General features: G+C 44.1%; 2 protein-coding genes across 2 annotated transcripts in view; both read right to left on the minus strand.

The window, feature by feature from the left end:
• LOC115586738 (DENN domain-containing protein 5B-like) overlaps positions 1–13720 on the minus strand; it is a 21515-nt gene extending 7795 nt beyond the window's left edge. The window contains exons 1-10 of the mRNA XM_030426063.1: positions 13352–13720; positions 8564–8673; positions 7026–7743; positions 5776–5963; positions 4132–4629; positions 3777–4008; positions 2236–2386; positions 473–557; positions 276–395; positions 25–177 (exon numbers count right to left, since the gene is read on the minus strand). Coding sequence (XP_030281923.1) covers positions 25–177; positions 276–395; positions 473–557; positions 2236–2386; positions 3777–4008; positions 4132–4629; positions 5776–5963; positions 7026–7743; positions 8564–8673; positions 13352–13460 — 2364 coding nt within the window. The 5' untranslated portion in view covers positions 13461–13720. The remainder of the gene's footprint in view (positions 1–24; positions 178–275; positions 396–472; positions 558–2235; positions 2387–3776; positions 4009–4131; positions 4630–5775; positions 5964–7025; positions 7744–8563; positions 8674–13351) is intronic.
• Positions 13721–15945: 2225 nt separating this feature from the next.
• armc10 (armadillo repeat containing 10) lies at positions 15946–20435 on the minus strand. The gene is made up of 6 exons (XM_030426097.1): positions 19276–20435; positions 18930–19075; positions 18679–18813; positions 18405–18581; positions 18120–18191; positions 15946–17870 (listed from the first exon to the last, which is right to left on the minus strand). Exons 1-6 carry the CDS (start codon positions 19529–19531, stop codon positions 17619–17621), a joined length of 1038 nt encoding a protein of 345 aa, XP_030281957.1. The 5' UTR covers positions 19532–20435; the 3' UTR covers positions 15946–17618.
• Between the last annotated feature and the right edge of the window lie 6 nt (positions 20436–20441).

Genomic DNA, 20441 nt, shown 5'->3' on the forward strand with positions numbered 1-20441 from the left:
AGGTTACATGTCTGTGTGTCTGACCTGTTTCAGCTGCAGCCCGTGGCCCCAGGTTCTCTCCAGTAGGTCACACAGACCGAGTATGAGTGTGTTTTCCTGCAGGCCCGTGATGTTTGCTTCTCCCTGACCCAGTTCCACGCTCTCCTTCCCCATCCTCTCCATCAGCATCCGTTTGGTCTAAAAAAAAAAAAAAGGCCAGGGGACATTTTGTGGCCTTAGCATCGAACAACAGTTTAATAAAAACTGCCTCGACTAACGCGCAGACAGAGTCTCACCTTCAGACGACACTCGCTGAGCAGCCCGTCCACAAACTCTCTGTGAGTCTGAGAGACGGCCTGCGGCGATGAGTCAAGCAGCTTAGACTGGCGGAGGTTCTTCCTCGCAAATGCGTGCTTCTGTAAAATAAGCAAACAAATCAGACACAGGCTTCCAGAGGTCTGTGTGTCTTCACTGTGTTTGTGTGTGAAAGTACCTGTCTCTGCTCATTGTCCAGCCCCTCTGTTAACGCTGATCTCTTTGGGTCGCTCCTGCGTGACGCTGTAACGCGACTGGACCACCTGTTCACGCAGACAGCACAGAAAAAAATAAATACACAATTGAAAAAAAAGAAGTGTGAGTGACGTTGTCTATTTAAAGCACGTGTATGTGTGTTTTTGGGTAGATAACACAGTTTAGCCCCTTGATGCCTGAATTTATATGCAATTATGTTAAAAAAATTAATTATTTGTGTTTTTGCTTTCAAGCAGAGACTAAATTAAGTGGAGATAATTAATTTGACTGTAGCACATAGAATAGTTATAAATTTGGGTATGATGCAAATTGCACACATGCACCATCTCAGCCGCATTCTGAATAGAAGCAGTTTGAGGCGAATTCGCGACAATAGGCATTAAGGGGTTAGGATGAGCTATAGTAAAGCAGGACGCCCTCAGAGCCCAATCAGATGAGCTCAGGAATACAATCATCAACGTTTAACTGAACTGGTCTATTATCACTTGAGCAGGACCTCTCAACCATTTACCCTTTACTTTAAGATAACAATATCAACTGCTGATATGTTTACTTTAGCCAATTATTTCAACCATTTATCAGCACTTTTAGTTAATAATCTTAACGGTCAAATGGTCAGCCTCTTTTAGTTAATCGTTTCAACTGTTTGTAATGACTTTAGCTGATATTTCAAACCATTAACCCCCCGCCTTCAGTTGAAACTATTTCAAAAATTTTAAACTGTTGCTACATCTACTTTAGCCAATTATTTTAACTGTTTTTATATAACTGTTAGCTATCTAAATCTCTGAATCATTACTTTCAGCTAAACGTTTCAACAGTTTGTCCATTTTGTTTAGACAATTATTTCAATTCAGTTTATTTGTTAATATATTTATCTAACAATTTCAACCATGTATTCATATAATTCTTATTTTTCAATCACCTTTACTTAGTTAACTAGTTTAACTGTGTCCATTTCTTAAGGTGATTTCTTAAACACATTTTTTTTAAAATTTCTTTTAGCCAACAATTTCGTCTGTTTGATCTGTTTATCTTGGGTTTTTTGGATAATTGTTCATGAATTAGCCTACTTAAAGCAACATTATGTAGAAATTGGCATTTTGTGAGATTTGGCGCCCCCGACAGTTTCTGAGTGCATCGTCACTGTTGTAACTATAATCCCAGTTCTGTAACAATTTATCAGATGTAATGTTGGTGCTGACTACAGACAAAACTCATCACATCATCACAATGTTACAACCTTATAACTTGTATCTTGAAGTAAACATGTGTAACGCTGTGACACCAGACACCATTCACCATATAACAAGACACGGTACCATAAAAAAAAAAAACGTTGAAGCTGTTATTTTAAGGTAAAAATGTTGCATAATGTTGCTTTAAGCTTACCATTTCAACCATTATTCATTTTAGCTAGACATTTAAAACTACTTACTACTTATTTTAACAGTCTATCCATTACTTTAAGCTAATTATACCATCTGTATTCTACTTTTGGCCAGATTCTGATGATACATTTACAAAATATCAGCATAAAATGCATTCGTACTCCTACAGGACTTGAATGTTTATTTTCCTAATACAGTATGTGGATATATTAGTTTAATAAGTACTGTATTTTCTTTATCTTTGTGCCCCCGGACAACTGCAGAAGTACTTGTTGGTTGTGTCTCACTGTTTTAATGTATTCTCACTGAGTCACAGCAGAAGACAAAGGCTCACTTGTTGGTGTTTTGTCCCTGTGCGAGCACGTCGGCCTGCAGCTTGGGGAAGTAGCCCTGCTGATGACGACCCTGGCCGATCCTCATGTCCAGCAGGTGGGGGTGTATGGCCGTGTGGTCGGCCTTCAGCAGCCTGCGCTCAATGTTCTGAGCTGCAGAGACAAACACAGCGGGGGTTCAGATCCAACATGGACGAAATGAGTCAAGATGTGTCATCAAAGTGACAAAAAAGACAATTCAAGGGAGGGCTCGTGTCATCTCTTACATGAGCATCTTGTGTTCGAGCTGGTCGAGTGTTGCTAAGTTTACTCGGCTGCAAACAAGGACGGGACAGAAAGACCAGAGCACACAGTGTACAACAGCACAGAGTGATATAATGTAAGACTGAGAGGCAGGCAGTGCATTTGACACAAAGCTTTGTCCTCAGCTCAACCATAAAACGCTCATCCTCACCACATCCTGTAGTTCACCCCTCTTTAATTCCCTAACTCCACCCGTCTTCCCCCCCTGAGATTATATCCTACTCCTTTTGTTTTTCAATTAATGATTTGATTTTTAATCTAGATTGCAGAAACGTCTCCATCGGTTGAGAGGGTAAATGTAGTCTCATTATTATGCAGAGTTTAATCAATCTTCTGTGCTCGTTACAAAAAGAGGAGGAACAAACGCTGGTTACAGAAAAAGCCACGCAACATAATCAACACACTGTACAGTATAAACCCGAACGGAAGGACAGATGGTGACAGATTTGCAGATTCCCCCCCTCGAAAAAAAATCTGGCTTCCAATTCAATCACATCGCATTCTGCTCAATCTACCAACGAGAGCTGCAGCTAAATACTCTAAACGCTGGAAAGAATCTGGTGAATCATCCCCGAGGTGCTCCTGGTTTGTCGATGGTGGTTTTAGCTTGTTTCCACGACGGAGGACTGAAACCTCGAGTGGGAGCGAGACACGTGTGGTCGATCGATGCAATCAATAGGTAGCAATTTGACCCCATGACACATTCTGAATGACAGCCCACACACTTGCATGATCAAGCAGAAATCCATAAAAAAAAATAATAATAATAAAATGCTTCAACAATTACAGAAATAAATGTGTTTGTGGAAATAAAAATCTTACAAAATAGCCAAATAAATAGATGAATATATTTAAAGAATAACCAATTAAATGTGAAGAGTAAATCAATCAATGAATTCATGTTAAACTGAACAAATACAGAAGCAAATTAAAACAGAAATGTAAATTTATGTCATATTTTAGAAATTAATTCATGTCTACATTTATTTTTTATATTGTTTTGCTGCATGTATCGGCACATTAATTTAATTCATTTAATCATTTATTTATTTTCATTCCTTTTATTTTTTTGTATTTTGACTGTTTCGGTCTTTCACATTCCAGAAGCCTTAAAACGTAAACACAGAAATTAAGTCTAGTTGCATATTTCTGTTCCTTGTTGAAGTAACACATTATCTACAACATGTAGGTCTCAGTACTTTATTTCATCCTCTTTTGCTCATGAGCACGCTCGCAGTACCTGATTCAAAGAGCGAGGTGCACTTCCTGTAGCGGCAGCTGCGGGACTCCTCTTCGTCTGTGTCGTACAGTCGTTCTCTCTCCAGACGGTTGTCGAACAGCTGCTGCATCGGCTCCCTATCTGCCCAGCGAGATATCACTTTCCCATCGACAAACGCAGAAAACATGGACGTCTCCAGGAACCGGGACAAGAACTGCAAGTGGCTCGCAGGCTGAACTGAGAGGAAGGAGCCCTGAAACATTGAAAAGCACAAACACTTTCAGCTTGGACAGAGATATGAGGTTTCTATAAAAGTATTTCAAAAGCACAGAAAAGCAAAATTGGAACAAATAAAGCTGTTTTATTAGATCCGTACCTTGTCAAAGCTCAACGTTCCCTCTCGGTTGCTCAACCAGGAGTCCAAATCAAGAGCGCTGTGGATGACAAAGTCCTCGTACCTGCCAAACATGGCAGCAAAGCGTCCGGCGAACACCTCCCTCAGCTGAATGTTCAGCTTGGCGGCCTTCAGATCCTCCTCCTCCTCCTCAAACACGTTTCCCAGCGTCTTCTCTCCTTCTGACATTTTTCCTCCTCCGCACCTCCGCGCCAGAGCCTGCAGCCTCTCCAGCACCGCCAGCTCCTCGCCTCCGAGGTTCCCGTTCCTTCTGTCCTCCATCAGATCCTCCAGCACCAGGCTGCTCAGGCGCGGGGAGGCGGTGGCGGGCTTGGTGGTCGCGCCGCCCTGTGGAGGGAGCCCGAAACGCAGCAGCACCTCACTCAGCTCCTGGATCAGCTCGATCTGGTCTGGAAACAGTGGGAGGTCTTCAGGGGCTTCGACACAGTGATTGTCAATGTCCACAAAGCACAGGTTGGCCTGCGTGGGAGGAAGAGACAAACAAGACGGTTACACGTACGAGATAAACACTCCTGCTCCATCAGATAAATCATAACAGGTTTAACCAATCACAATGAGCCGACTCTCCTGGCTGAGCTTTAACATCCAATTAAGATCAGAGATGAAGATTTACATTCCGTTAATAGATTCTTGGCGTTTCACCGCGATAAGCCTTCAGAGAATATTAGCATGTGGAGGATTATCTTATGATTACTGTTATCACTGCAACAAGGGGGGGAAAACTGTGGAAATATCAGACTTTCACACCAGCAAACAGACGAGGAAAAAAAAAAAGAACGAGGCCCGCGAAGCTGCTGAGCAATGAAAGTACAGAACTGTGCGAGAACGATAGGCACCGAATTAAAAATACTGCTTCTGTAAGCAGCAGTGCAGTCAGCAGCATCGTGACCTTCAGCGACGACCTCGGGCCGTCAGCGCACAGCCTCGGGGGAAGACGGGAGATGTGCTGTCGGGCGGACAGTTACAGACATCCTCTTGATGTGCTGACTCATCCGACGAGCTAATGTCTTCACGTCTTTGTCTCGTTCACTTCAATTATCAGAAGATCACATGTTTGGAAGGTTGACGGACGACGTGAGCTGAACTGTTCCCTCGCCAACGCTCAGAATCATAACAAAAGAAGAAGAAAAAACACTCCAACCAAATCATACACGTATGAGTGCAATATTTTCCCTCTTCCTTGCAAATTACCCCCCATACTTGAAATTGCACAACTCAAGAAATAAGTGGAGATCCCTAATTCTCATTAATTATTCACTGAGAGCCATTATTCTGTATCTGGCATGCTCTGCATTTTGGCTTTCATCCCCCCCCCTCTCCCCCGGAGCAGTCTTTCAACTGCCTCCTTTCTGGGGCAGAGCGACTTCAAAGCGCATTCAGCGAGATATTCATGCGGCATGAAGCGATCTCGGGCGCAGGATTGGGCTGGTGAAAGGGGGGGGGACTGTATCGCCCCAGTCTGACAGGCCGGAGGCAGAGGAGCAAAACTGTCACGCATGCAGCACAGAGGGGATCAGCAAACGGCTGACAGGACGCTCCAGTTACATCCTTTTTCATCCTTTTTCGCGTCACATTTACACAGCGGATCCTCGTTTAGTCCTTTACCTCGTGAGGAAGGTGGAGGGAGGATCGCTGAGCTCCTTCTCTGCGGTGGATGCCCATCATGAACGGCACAGGAGCCTCCAGGAGGTGATGCAGCGGTGCAGAGACGATGGGCAGGTAGATGTGTTGCCACTGGAAGGGGAACAGCAGAGTGGAGACGCCCTCGGCCACTGTCATCAAACGCTGGTAGTCTGGGGAGAGGAGGGATTAGCATCAATATACATGTACAGAGAGGGGAAGTACTTTCCCTTGTTTTCATGAGCCTGGTTAATGACTGAGGACGTTCTACATTCATTAAGTTACAATGTCAGTATTTGACATCAAACCTATCAGGCAAGTTGTTGTTGGAGGTCACGTACGGGGTAACCGGCCTGTCACTGATATATATCTGTATTAGTGTAAATACTGTATGATATTTTGCAATATGAGCTTTTTTTATTTTACAGAACATAATGAAGAAAAAGATACTTGGTGTATAATTGTTGAATTCTTAGTTTAGTTTATTGTTTCAGTGCACTGAGGTTATTTTGGACGATAAAGTTTACTCTTAAATTGTAAAATATTCTGCCTACAACACATGAGTACCTTGTTTGATGAACACATTTGAGGGATAACTACAAAAAGAATATGGGTTTATGTACAGTTTATACTCAGCAATGGTCACAAATATCAAGTAAAGGTCAGGATTCAGACCTATAATGCTTTTTCCCCTTTGTTACTTTTCTTCAGTGTTTTATATTTGTTCTCTGTGAAATCTGAACGTTAAAAAGGTCAAACGTCTGCACCAACAGAAGCTCCTTTCTCCCACAGAAAACACTGCTCCTGAAACGCCTCTTCACTAGTCCCCCCCTTAATTCTGTGACTTTTTAACGACTGGCTAGTGTTGCAAGTAGGAATTGATTTAACACTGCTGCTGTGTTGTTAGCGGTGCTGGGTCAGGCATGTGTGAGTTGACCAATCAGAGCAGACTGGGTATTCGGGAGAGGGGGGCCTTAAAGAGACAGAGGGGGGATTACACTGCTGCAGCACAGGACAGTATGAGAAAACTGATGCGTTTTGAGCTAAAAGCTTGTAAGTGTCTTACAAGTGTCTTCTTTAACAAACTTTTTTTTGTTTTATATCGTGTTTTTATATTTTGTCTTAACTTCCAAGTTGAGTCATTTATTCTTCTCATATAAAAACTAATTTTGTTGGCAAGATTTCTGATTTTGAGTGTCATCTCAAGCATGCTGGGAGCTGAACAGTGCGCTGACCTTGAGAGCAGAGCAGGACTTGTGTCTCCAGAAGTGCACAGGTCAGTAGCTGCACCATATTGTCCACACCCAGCAGGGAGAACGCCTCTCCGAGGGGATACTCCCCCAGCGGAAGCTCTCCCGGCCCCGGCCGCTGGCACACAATGGGTCCCTGCACCCCGTGAAACCTCAGCGACCTGCCGGGGGGAGGCAGGGGCACCTCGTACAGGATGTTATGGATGTAGCTCTCCAGAGGGAGGGGCGGAGCTGTGTGTGATGTCACAGCCTGGTGCAGCTGAGACAGAAACTGTCGAGCGGCCTGGAGGAAGGGGAGCGGCGTGAAGAGGCAGAGGGCTTTGGACACGTACAGAGTGTCTCGGGCCGGGTCGAAGGAGCCCGCACAGCCGAGGCAGGCGGACACCCCGGCCAGAGACTCGACGTCTGACTCGTCCAAGCTGCTCACAAGAGAGTCCATGCTGGAGGTGGAGGGTGACGAAGCTGATGAAGACGAGGAGGAGGAAGGAGAGGAGGCGGAGGAGGCTGAGTGGTGCTCCACGTGGTGCATCTGGTAGAGAGTCTGCATGGCAGTGATGATCTGAGCACTGGTCACCTCCTCGTAGAAGGTGAGGACGAAGCCGTAGGAGCGCGTGCCGTCGTCGAAAGACATCGTGAACGAGTGAAACTGAGGATCGAGCCGGTCGGCCTGCGTGCGGAAGGAGAGACCCCTCGGCATGCAGAGCTGAGGAGGAGGTGTGAGGGGAGAGGAGGAGGAGGAGGACGAGGAGGAGAAAGAGACATGAAAGAGGGTTGAGAAGAAAGCTGCAATTTAAATGTGAGCTTCAGTTATGATCTGACACTGAGCATCAAAACAGTGAGACCAGCTTCATTTACGTATGAAGACCACTGATAACTCACTGACCCAATGCCCCCCTCTTATTGACTTAATTAAAGAAAAAGAAAAGTTCCAGAGGTGTGTAGGATTTATGGGAATCTTTCGGCAAACTTTCCGAATCTGATATCTCTTAATTATCAAATGAAGGAAGAATTGCATTTTCTTTATTAAAATAAGATGCATTAAATAAGATGCTAAACATGTAACAAGGTCTCATAAACTCCATTAAAAGTATTTAATATGACTTTACATTTTACTGATACCATAAAGACGCAAATACAAAATGTGGTGTCCACTGGAGGCTGTTCAAGTATCTAAATAAGATGATTCATGTAATTCAACGTGACTAATGTTCCTTTCAAAGCTCACGCTTTCTTCATCCTGACCTGCTTTTCCAGCAGAGAACATGTTTTGTGTGTGTAGACAAAAAAAGAAAAGAAAGACGTGAGTATATTCTATGAGAGGCTGCAGACAGGCAAAGATAAATGGCTCCTAATACCCTCATTCTCAGTCCTTGTTCTTGTCGCGTTCCTCTTTTGTCACTTGTAACAATATTCACGTACACCGCCGGTTGGAAGAGCCACAAAACATTTGCCCTACAAACGAGGCACGTCTTATCCGCCCTTTGTTGTGAGAGAACGTGAACAACCCTGATCCAGTGTCTCACCATGTTGACAGCATCTTTGTTCAAGGGCATCCTGTCCGTGCTCTCGGGGTAGTGAACCAGAACCTTTGACTTGAAGGAACGCCGAATCGGGCTCTGCTCGAAGGCCTCGCCTGAAAGACAGACAGACGCACAGGAGGGGGGAAAAAAAGAGATGTTACAGGATTATTGTATGTAAGCACGGAGTGATCTTTGACCTTCAACATCGCTGAGACAGAATACAATATGAGATATAAAGGACAGCGCAGAGGACGTCACAGAACGACGGCGTCTCATTTATGAGAAGTCTCGGACAGGACGTCCTTCTCTGACACGGCCATTCTGCTGCAAAGAGGGGAAAAGCCCTTCCGAGGGTTATGTAACTCAACTCATTACCATACAGATAGACCGGGGGAAGCGGTACAACACCCCTCATCCCCGACACTCTGCAGCAGGGAAACTCTTGTAGTGGGTGTGCTCGGGATGAAAAATATGCTGCTTTCTCAAACATCAAAGCGCTCAAAGCTCAGAGTAAACCATGAGAGATCTCTCCAGAACGTACTGTACATGAAAGGAGTGGATCTGCAGCGCCTGCAAGAAAACTCCACTACGTATTTGCAACGTTCACAATGCAGAGATTTGATGCATTGCCATGTCCGGATCAAGTGTCTCCCCTCTTCAGTCTCTGCACCCTGTGTCAGCTTGTAGCTCCTGTTACATGCAGCCTGCGTGAACATGAGTTCTGCTGAAAAAGAGATAGAAAGCAACTGTGTGTGCATGACTGAGATACTTTGGGAGGGATGCCCTTGGACTGCTTCTCTGTCACACTGTATTCTCAGACCTCATGCTCAGCGTTGACCGACATCACCGCGAGCAACAAGAACGAAAAACACCTGCGAGCGAACAGTCGGCCCTCTGCTGCCAGCTCTGACGCACTCCATCAGCATTCAGGAACATCCGCCTCACCTGCCCACGAGATGACGCACGGCGGAGAGGAAGCCGCGCCGCAGGCAGAGAGAGACGGAGGGGATGGAGCACCACTTCAAGTAACACTGAGTCAGGCTGGTAGGTGGGAGTCGCACACTAATGGATCGCCGCGACAAGAGCTGGAGTCGGTGTTCTCTTGCCACGGATACAAATTGGCGTGGGCGACCGAGAGGCACAATCAGATCCTCGCGGGAGAAAGACACACCGTGGCCTTCGGAGACGGCCACCAGCACAAAGCCCGTTACGTCACGTCGGGTTTCATCAGCTGACCCAATTAAAAGCCCACACTCCTCCTGACACGAGTTCCCACCATAGATTTTACACTGAACACATTCACAGCCACAGTCTCCCTCTTTGTCTCGGCGTGAGCAGAGCAGAGGAAGAGGGAGGTTTGTTTTGGGTTTTGAATGACGACTTCAGTGGCGTTTTAGCTCAGGCTGTAATTAACATGTTACCTCCTCTTTCCTCCACATTAACACACACAGCATGAACTATGGGTGAGCTAATGAGGGGCAGAATACTCACATTAGGGCGGCAACTAACGATTATTTTCACTGTCTACTAATCTGTCAATTATTTCCTTAATTAAGTGATTAGTTGCGTGTCGGAAAAAGGTGAAAAATGTCAACAAGTGTTTCCAAAAGCCAAAGATGACGTCCTCAAATGTCTCGTTTCTGTCACAGTCCAAAGATATTTAGTTTACTCTCACAGAGGAGGACAGAAACTGTTGACAATTCAGAAGCTCGAATCAGAGTGTTGACATTTCTTTCTGGAAAAACTCAAATGACGACAACTAGTCGATTAATCAGAGCAGCTCCCACATCATCAGAAAGGAGAGCAACTACTGACTGATTTATCTGTCAATTCATCCGTTGATTATTTCCTTGATTAAGTAGATACATTTGAGAAAATAATGAACAAAGATGGCGTCTTAAAATGTTTTGTACTGTTCACATCCGGAGACATATTCAGGTGACTGTCAGAAAGGAGTCAAAGACACCCCAAAAAACTGAAAATACCACTCGGTAATTAAAAAGTTGACAACTGATCATTCATATGTTGCAGCTCTGAGTTACACCACCAAACATGTCAGCAATTAATGATCATTTTCACAATCATTTAAGGGTAGAGAAGGTGAATTCTGCCCAAATTCTAACCCAAAGTGTCAGTACGCTATCACCCAACAATCAGCCATCTTTCTCCAGAATCGCATTTCCCCACCTTAATGTGGCTTTTATTTTCTTGACTCGTTGTGAATGTCAGAAAATAGTGACAACTGCCCATTGCATTTCCCTAAAAAAAACACAAAGGTAGCATCTCCAGATCCAGTTAAAGCTGCTGTAAGCACTGTTGTCCTTTAAGCTATCTTTCCGTTCTGCAGTCAGCGATCCCCTCCCTCCTCTTCTCTACGTCACCACATGAACGTGGAGCTGTAATCAGCAGACACAAACACGAGGATCCTGCTCTCCGTGCAGGCAGAGTAGAGACGTGTCACTGACTAAATGCAGAGCATTTTAAATCTTCTTTTAATAAAAGTGCAATCACTCAGAGCAGCTTTAACGTTTGGCATTTCTGAAATATAAATCAATCGACTGATCGTTTCAGCTCTGATCCTCAGGACATGAAAACTCCTCGTCACTGTCAAGGTAATTTCAATATCGTCAATGTTTTTTTGGGGGGGACAAGAACCACAAAGTGTTTCATATTCGCTCCACGCTTCAGATATTCATCACAGCGGACGTATGGCCCCAAACGGTCCCCCATCCCTAAAAAACAGGCTCAGTTAATGAGGGATGATTGAGCAGCCATAAAAACAGACATCTGTCATACTCACCAAGTGCATTACCCCCACAGTCCCATTCATCACATCACTACATGAGTAGATGCGGACAGATATAAAGAGGGGGAAGAGATTAAAATGACAGAGAAATGTCAGCCGGCAGTGACTGATGAGGAGCTATTCCTTTTTGGCTCAAACGGTCTGAATCGCTCCGTCTTTGCGTTACAGATTTGTCCATCCTTACTGAAGGTTGAGTCTCATGACAAGAGAGAGATGACAAAACTTTTCATCTCAGCCCCGAGACAGAGACGTGGAGCCGGGGTTTGTGTGCTTAAAATAAGACTTAAAAAGGTGTTGAGCGCCTAAAAATAAAAAAACCAGACTGAGGAACGAGCAGAGAGAGTGTGTTAGTAAGACAAAAACGTACACATCTCTGGAATCAGCCCAGAGTTTTTTTTTTTTAAAAGCTGCTCTCACATGTGCGGTCAGAGAGTTCAACCCTCCACTGATGTCACCCCCCCCCACTCCACTCCAGTGGCAGTCATCGCCCGTCCGGCGTGCCAACACTCAACGTCACGTGAAATTTGATTAGGCTGCAGAAAAAAAAACACAGTGGCGTCTATTGAGAAGCCAACAAGAGCAGATTGTTTCTCTGCAGGCATTCACTAATTACACCCACACAAAAAGACATACTGTATGACCACACACATCCATAACACTCCCGTTCCTCTGCTCGAGGAGTAAACACCCCGTTTGCGCGACTGCAGCTTATAGAATATGCATGCACAGTGACAGAGGTACCTTGAAAGGAGCAGGGCCCCCCCGTGCTGCAGTGTGTCTGGGGGTGACCCGCTGTTACATAAGCAGATTGCTGGAGCTCGGATATACTATCAAGCAGCACCGTCACACGCCGCGGGGAGCCAGATATCAGAGTCCCTGATGGGTAGTTATTGCTCTGGATAATCTGCAGCAGAGCTCGGGTCTCATTTTATATCATTCGAGGGAAATCTATCTGAGACGAGGCAAGGCTGAGGATGTTTGGTGACAGCCATCTTCTGTGGGAACACAGGGCGTGACTATTGTTTCAAGCCTGGAAGTGACGTTCGAGGTACGAGCACACCTGCACGGTCCTTTTTCTCCACAGGCCGAGGCCCAGCAGGACACGTGCAGGCGTCACCCAGCTGAGCCCAGTGTCAACAGCAAAGCACCCACACCGATAAAGCACCACCGGCCGCCCCCACATCCCTCCACCACTCCTCGGCTTCTCGTAAATAAAAAGGACAGAGGTGCCTGGCTTGGTAAAACAAAGAGCAGGGAGACGATGGGAGAGCTGAACCTCACAGATTATCGCCGCTGCACAAGTGTAATCTGTGTTGGTTCTGTCTGGATGCTCCATCTGTGATCCAGCCTTTTTTTTTTTTTTTTGGGCAGGACAGTCGGCTGTTTGTCCTCAATCCACTCAACCCCGTCTCTCCTGGTCCAGGTGTAGCAGTGGATGACTTGCAGAAACAGACGGAGATATTTTTCTCAGAGCTGTCGTTAAAATATGATCAAAACACAATGAGGAGCGCCGTGATGTGCTTTTCTTCTTTCTTTTTTCTCTCCCCCCACACAGCAGAGGTGATACAAAAGGCAATAGTAGAGGAGCGATGGAGCATTTTAATCCAATAAAATTGCTTCAAGATCAAAAGAACAATGATCATTCTCTTGGATTTTGTGTTTTTTATGATGCGTTGCACACTCAAACAAAAGGCCAGGCTGTGTTTTTCACCAGTATCACACGTTTAAAATGACACAAATCCTCCTAAAATCATATAATAGTGAATATCAATGACATATATTAGAAATTAAATATCACAGGCCATGTTTAGGCTGTTTTCACTGGCTGTACTGGCAGATTTTTTGTTGTCAACAAGGCTTTGTGGGGTCCAATCAGAACATATTCAAACGGACGTCACACACACACACACACACAAACAGCACATCACATGAGATGTTTGACATGTAACACATCCTGTCTGTGGATGTGTTTATAGATCGTCTACCTGCTCCATCGTCCGGCTCCAGGCCCGTCTCCGTGTCCACCCCACACACCACAAAATAGTGGGCGAAACGGCATGAAGCCGCTCCTGTGGCCGCCGCAGTCCCGTTCATCCTCGACGCGGTGTGTGAATGGTGTGAGAGAGAGAAAAGACAGCTCCGATTATTTCTCTACTTAGCGGGGTTGGATGTTCATAGCTGATGCGGCTAATCCGGAATGTTTTTCAGCCCCACCACCCTGGAGCCGTGCTGCTGGGTCGCCCGCACCGCCTGCCTGCACTCGCTGCTCCGCCGTGAGAGTGTGATGGAGCCGAGGACGATCCGGCGATGGTCATCGCGTTTGTTCAGAGGGGGGAGGAGGATGTGTGTAGGCCCAGGGAGGGAGGAGACAAAGACCTGAACGCATCATCATCATCATCATCATCATCAGAGCTAAATTAGCCTCATTTTTAAAGGGTTTAGTCCAAATTTATCATCTGAGCCCACATCAAAAAAATCACGATTTTTCAAAGGGAGTTCTGTATGAGCAGGAAAAATTACATCATTCAGAAAAAAATCTTATATATGATCAAATCTGGGCTATTTATGTTTATTTTTTAAACCTACAATTAATCAATTTATACTAGACAGTTTATTCAATCGAGCCAAATCTAAAATTGAACTTGATAATCTTGTATTACTTTACAGTTCAACTTACTTTACCATAATTTAAGCTCACCAGACCCACATCAAATTCTTCTCACTCATTGACACCAGCCACCTAAATATGTTTAATTGTTTTTTATCGACATCCATGTCTTGTCAAAAGACACGTCCAATGTAGCAACGTTGTGAAAGTGAGGGAAATTCCTGGATTTGCCCTTTATTCAGATTCACACCAAAAGTTAACGGGTTCTATTCTGGGCTGAGACAACATCCTCCATCCAAGTTTCGTGGAAATCTGTTTGAAGGATTTTCTGAAATCCTGCTGACAAACCAACAAACAGACAAACAAATATACACAGGTGGAAACGCAAAGTGGACGTTAAGTGCTTAAAGGGGCACTATGTAGTTTATGAGAAGACATTTAAATGCAGTACTTTACTATTTATAATTTTAACTTGGTAATAATACAAAGCTAGGAATGTGGCAGGGTCCGCCAAATATAAACAAATTAAAACCGTATTAAACTGTGTTGTTCTTATGGTCAGTTTGTTTATTCTGTTTATTCAGGCATGAAAATGAAGACTTTGTTTGTTTAGTTTGCTTAGGCGTCTTTCTCTTCTGATAGAAATGTCTTCTTCTGCACTTCTGACTTTGTTTTATGATGTTTGTGGCTCTGAAGGGAGCTCTTTAAAGTCTGTTTAAATAAAGCTGATGATGTCATCATTTAGGTACATCATTGGTGGCAGGAGGAAGTCAGAAAACCTAGAAATACATTTGTATTTTTGCACTTCTGTTTCCATCAACTTGAATTCAGGGTTTTTGCTTAAATGCCTGAAAAGAGGTATTTTGTGACATGAAATACATCAGTAATACACAACGTGTGAGTGTTTATGAGTGGTGGTTGCTTACAAGTGGCTAAATGGGACCACAGAGGTTGTTGAGGCACATTCAAGACACTCAGCTACTCACTGGTTTGTCTTTACAGGTCAGTTTATAGTAAAGAGCGTACAGTGTAGTAGGAGGCTTTGTGATTGTGACACTGAAGTCATGTGATCGTAGCGTTAGCTTTTACTTCTGGCAATTACATTAATGCTTAAAAAATCAAAGTGGTGATCATCTGTGAAGATTAAATTACAGATTGAAATGCAGAGTAAATTTCCTGCAAAAAATCCCAAATCCCTCAGAATTGGTCGAGGAAACCGGGGCGATGAGAACTTCAGGGTTCAGCCTAAAAAGTACATGATCCGGCCGATCTCTATAGGAATCACACATTATAAACTGTGGAGTCTAAAAGAAAAGGCCTTTCACTCATCAGGAAACACCAAATGGAATACTCATGGAGTTGCATTATGGGAAATGTAGGATCCGGCGATTTTAGCAGTTCACGAAGATATGCAAGCTTCTGTTACTCCGAATTTCCCCATTCTTTTTAAATCCGTCTCAAACTTAATGGACAATATTAAACGACCTGTTTATCCCTTTAACGTTCAGCCAAACGCAGTTGATAACATAAAGGTCTTTAACCTGGATAAGTCAGGTCAAGTCTCATACCTTCATGTTTGATCCAGTGCTGTGGTGCATAGTAACTTCTGTTAACTAAACGTTGCTTCTACACAAGGTTTGACTCATGGAGCAGTTAGGATGAGTTGCACTAAACGAGCTGAGAGGCCAAGAGAGTTCATATGACTGAAGACAATCAGAGATGCATTTTTTTGTTCAAGGCCACTGATGGATATAAAGACAAGCAGCGGTAATTTAACCAGAGCTAATGAAAGTTGTTCAGAGTTCTTGTTACAACAGTAGCAGCGGCAGCATTGTGGAGATGACGCCTGCAGGTTGTAAATATGACCCGAGATTAAACCTTCTGACAAAAGCTTGTCGCTAAAACGAGTGAGTGCACGTTGCTCGTTGAATATATTTGAGTAAACAGGAGAAATAAGGATGTGGATAGCTGTAACATGTCACACAGAGTATTTATTGAACCATTCAAATAGACATAACAAACATTTTTTCTCTTTTTCAAGGCAAAATGCTAACTAACGTCTTTAAATAAATATGATAATCTAGGTCACAGGTAAATCAGCCTCCTGCTGTATTCTGTTCTGGTAAACCATTTTGCCTGAGAGAGATTTAGGATTTGGGTTCCATAAAGTCCAAAACATAAAAAGTGTGCAGCATTTCTTTACTCCCGGACGTGGCTTCGTGCCAAAAAATCCTTGCACTGAAAAATCGTAGTCGGAGATAATCGTCACATTTCTTCTCATGCAAATTAGAGGTACGCGCAGACACCCGTCCTCCTGTCTTTAAATATCGTTAACAAGTCGGCATATGGGTCCGCAGCGCCAGTCCTCCGGCTAGACAACATGTGGGCCTGTCACTTTCAGCCTGTCTTACTACACTGAGTGTATAACTTAACATAATAAGGTAGAGATTTAACATTCAATCGCTGTTGTAGCTCCAGTTTATGCATAAAAATGAATCATAACCGTTATTACTATCACAGTCTGCTCCGTCTAAAGGTCAACCCCTTCTCCGTTTATTTTTTCAAGCTGCATATCTGCACGATATTTATGGCAGCTGAAACAATTAAAAGCAGTCCAGACATCCTTTTCCCCTGCAAATTCCTCCAGATCCTTCCTGGGGGGATTTGCAGGTGTCTCCTGAGCGAAGAGACGCAGCTCCGTCAGTACGTCCGGGATCGATGCTGGGTTTTTTTTTTGTTGTTCCTAACCAGGTAGCGCCATCAAAGTCAAAGTTTACCATTCAATCCACCTCAATTAGCTCCTCTCTGATTGATGGGGAGGCAGTGATTCCACTCCACGGTCTTCCTGACATTTCACATCGTCAGAGAATGCAACGCTACTGACCCTGTACCTCACACTCGCTCTTCTAAAGTCACTGATTCTCAAATTAAATACTCAAAAAAAAAAGATCTCGCTCTCATTGGAAGAACACCATGATCGTTAGATCCTGCATGTGGATTCGTTAGCGAGGACTGGAGCTGCAGTGCATCCATTCATTCGTGTCTCCAAGGCATGCAGAGGTGCGCGGCCACAAGAAACCTCTTCGGCACTCCATCCGTGTGTCTCTCTGAACCACAGACGGGGTAGGTCATGCTGCGCAGGTCATTCCGAACACATTCTATAGAAAATGTCTGGCAGTGGGTTTGGGTCGAGATATTTCACCTGGAATACGTCTTCAGAGAAAGCAGGTGAAGCTCTCGGAAGGAAGGGCACTGAGGATCTTTGAAGGAATATAGTCTATTGCTGGCAGGAAAAACAAAGAAAAGAGAGAGGGCAACCTCTTCTTACACTCCACTGAATGAATGGCTTCTTCCTGCTTCCGTCTCACTCATTGCTCATCAATTATTTGTAGTGTAAGAAAGAGGAAATCAGGGAAGTGGCTGGTGAGGTGAAATGGATAAGTTAGCTGCGTAGATGTGTGGTAATAATCTTGACCTGGTGGAACACAAAGAGTGGGGGAGTGTAGGCAACAGGAGGCTACGCAGCTCGCACTTTTATGAGTCAACGGTTTTATAATTTAAATGAGAGGGTGACAGGATGAACGCTTTGGCAAAAGTGTGTGACGCTAAAGCTGTGCATGGATCACGAGTGCAGAGAGGGAGGCCTATGTCAAGATGCGAGCCACCTGGGCCTGAATCTCCGCATCGGTGTGTGACAGCAGCTGCACCAGTCTGCTGTGGAGCTGAGAGGACTCATCCAGCATGACCCGGAAGAGGCAATCCTGCTTCCGTCTCAGTTCATCAGCCACCTGGGCAGAGGGCCTCCAGGACTTTAAGTTCCCTGCAAACGTCAGCAGCCGCAGAAGCACAGCGAGGGCTGTCCGTGCGTCAAACAGCAGCAGAACAGATGCCGGTGCCTACAGCAAAGGCAGAAAAGTTTAATTAAGATGAGGATATTAAATGAGACTTGGACCCTTGTGACTGTGATTGACTGCAAAACTCTCTATCTTATAAAAAGAAACGTGTTATTATAGTTATTTTGCTAAACTATTTATCTTGTTACAGCAGAAAACATTTCAGTCCTGGGCCACCTGTGCTGCGTCTTATGATTCCCTACCTCAGCACAACTGATTCAAAGAGACTGCATTTCATCTCTTGGCTCTTACCTGAGCTTGAACAATGTCATCCATCATATCTGGATTAGATGACAGATTCACAAGGACTTTTGCAGCCTGAACCTGAAACACACAAATTGAAAGTGCTTAATTCATTCCTGATGCATTAACAGCTCCACTGGCCTCCTGTTTTCCAACAAGAGCTACAATTGGTATCAAATGTATCAATACATTATAATCATGATATAAGAATAAAAGAACTTTAATATCTTTTGACAACTGATTTTAGAAAGATGTGCAGAACATCAACCAGGCGGAGCTTTAAAAGATACAGACCTGTAATGCTTCGTTGCTCACGACAAGCAGAGAGAGTAAAAGTGTAATAGATTCCTTCAGCAAGTGTTGATGTTTATCTGTGACTGACAGGTTGGTCAGCAGCCTGAGAGCACCGAGCTGAAGGTCAGAATTCACAGGGGACATCTCGATCAGCTCCAACACTTGTGGAACATAAACCTGCGAGACAAGGTGAGCGTTTAAGTCAGCGGTAAAAAAGATCTCGTCTACAGCAACGGATTGGGTGCCATTTGCTGCGCAGTGTGCGGCAACATACCTTTATGTGTTCCTGGTTTGGGATATTCATACACAGGTTATTTAAAGCAGTCAGAGTCTGCACTCTGACCTCTGCCGCGGGATCAGAGAGGAAACCAGCGATGATATGAATCCCTTCAAATTCTCGGATCAGATTCTGGAGGAAAGAAAGAGAAAAATTCTATTACATGGCTGAAAAGATGTACAGATATACAGACCATCAAGCGAGATGGACGGATAAAGATTTTTAGATACGGTTTTGTTTCGCTGTACCTGATTCACAGTGAAGGCGGCCGCGTTGCCCAGCGTAAGCAGGATCCGACATCTGTCAGAAGGATTACTGCTGGTCTGCAGACACGACAGCAGCATTTTCAAGTGCTGTGGCTCCAGGTTGCCAGGTGACTGGTGAATGATGTCATCTGTGGAGCACAAGTCACAATAAGTCATTTAACCAACATTTAATAATAATGTGTTTGCACTTAAAGGGAACTGACTCAAAGAATTAAAGGTTCATTATGTGATCATGTTTAGGGAATGGCACTGGTGTCACTTTGCTGGGACAATGACACAGCTTTAGATGTAGTTACTGTGAGTATTTAATGAGCTCTATGGTTCTTACCTGATGCAACATCAGGTCGGGGACAGACAACATCCAGTCCAGACACTTTTGCCAGCAGGCTGCCCCGCTGTAGAGTCACCTCACTGGGCTGACTGCTCCTCACAACAGGGCTTTCACTGGTGACACTCTTCTTGATTCTCTTAAAGCTTCCCCCGCTGATAAGTTTGTATATCCCGTAAGAGGCTCCAGCTCCGGCTACTATTCCGAGCAAAGCCTTCATGTTGCCGATCCGGGGAGTGATACTGCCATCCCCCATGCTGCTGCTGCTGCTGCTGCTCTGTCTTTAGCTAAGCTTTGCTAGCTAGCTAACGTTAAGCTACAGATGCCCTGGATCGTTGAGAGTCAAATCGGTTATATCACCAGCTAACTAACTCAGATGTTTAGTTAGCTAGCACTAACGACAACTCATCGAAACCACCACAAAGCCCACCCAAATTAACTGAGACTGACTCATTGTTCTGAAAACTGGAGAAGTTTGCTGACAAGCCACAGTTGTCAACAATGTTGTGTCCCGTTGTTCCGGACGGTCATTGTTGCCAGATTGGACAGGAAAATAAGTAGACCAATCAGAGCCTATCTAAAAATACCAGCGACAAAATATCTGTTATAAAATATCTAAATATATATCATCAGAAAGTATCATTGAAATATATAGGCACACAGTAAGAATAAAAGGTTAAATAACGTTACGTATTTTAGAAAATATAACATTAAACGTTACGATAAATGCAAGCTAATACGAGTCGTAAATCGAGTCGTACTACTTTTACTACAACTACCACGACGACTTATAACAACAATGACAATAATAATAATCATAACAATAAAAGGAAATGTTTCAACCTGGTTTTAAACCACGACATTATGTTTGACTCTGACAGCAGTCAGTTATAAGTTATTGCAAGTCAAACTAAAAAACCGCCCAACCTGGCAACTTAGCTCATATTGGCCGATCAAATCTTTCGCTGGGTGATGAGCGGGCAGTGTTTAGCCAAAGAAAGCAGCTTAGCTTTTTGTTAAATAATGTTTTTAAACTGTTAACACATACAATATGTTAAATAAAAAAGCCGTATACGTCATAAAGTTCACTTTGTACACTACGTCACATGGTTTAAAGCTCGCTGCAGCTCATTAGTTGTCCAACCATTAAAGTGGGCCGAGTTTCA

This window comes from Sparus aurata, chromosome 8 (assembly GCF_900880675.1).
Source record: "Sparus aurata chromosome 8, fSpaAur1.1, whole genome shotgun sequence".
Lineage (NCBI taxonomy): Eukaryota > Metazoa > Chordata > Actinopteri > Spariformes > Sparidae > Sparus > Sparus aurata.

Coding starts and splice junctions, on each gene's coding strand:
- armc10 (XM_030426097.1), bottom strand. CDS start 19,531: ATGGGGGATGGCAGTATCACTCCCCGGATCGGCAACATGAAGGCTTTG. Junction 19,076..19,275: donor CCGACCTGATGTTGCATCAG/GTAAGAACCATA, acceptor TGTGCTCCACAG/ATGACATCATTCACCAGTCA. Junction 18,192..18,404: donor TGAGCAACGAAGCATTACAG/GTCTGTATCTTT, acceptor TGTGTGTTTCAG/GTTCAGGCTGCAAAAGTCCT.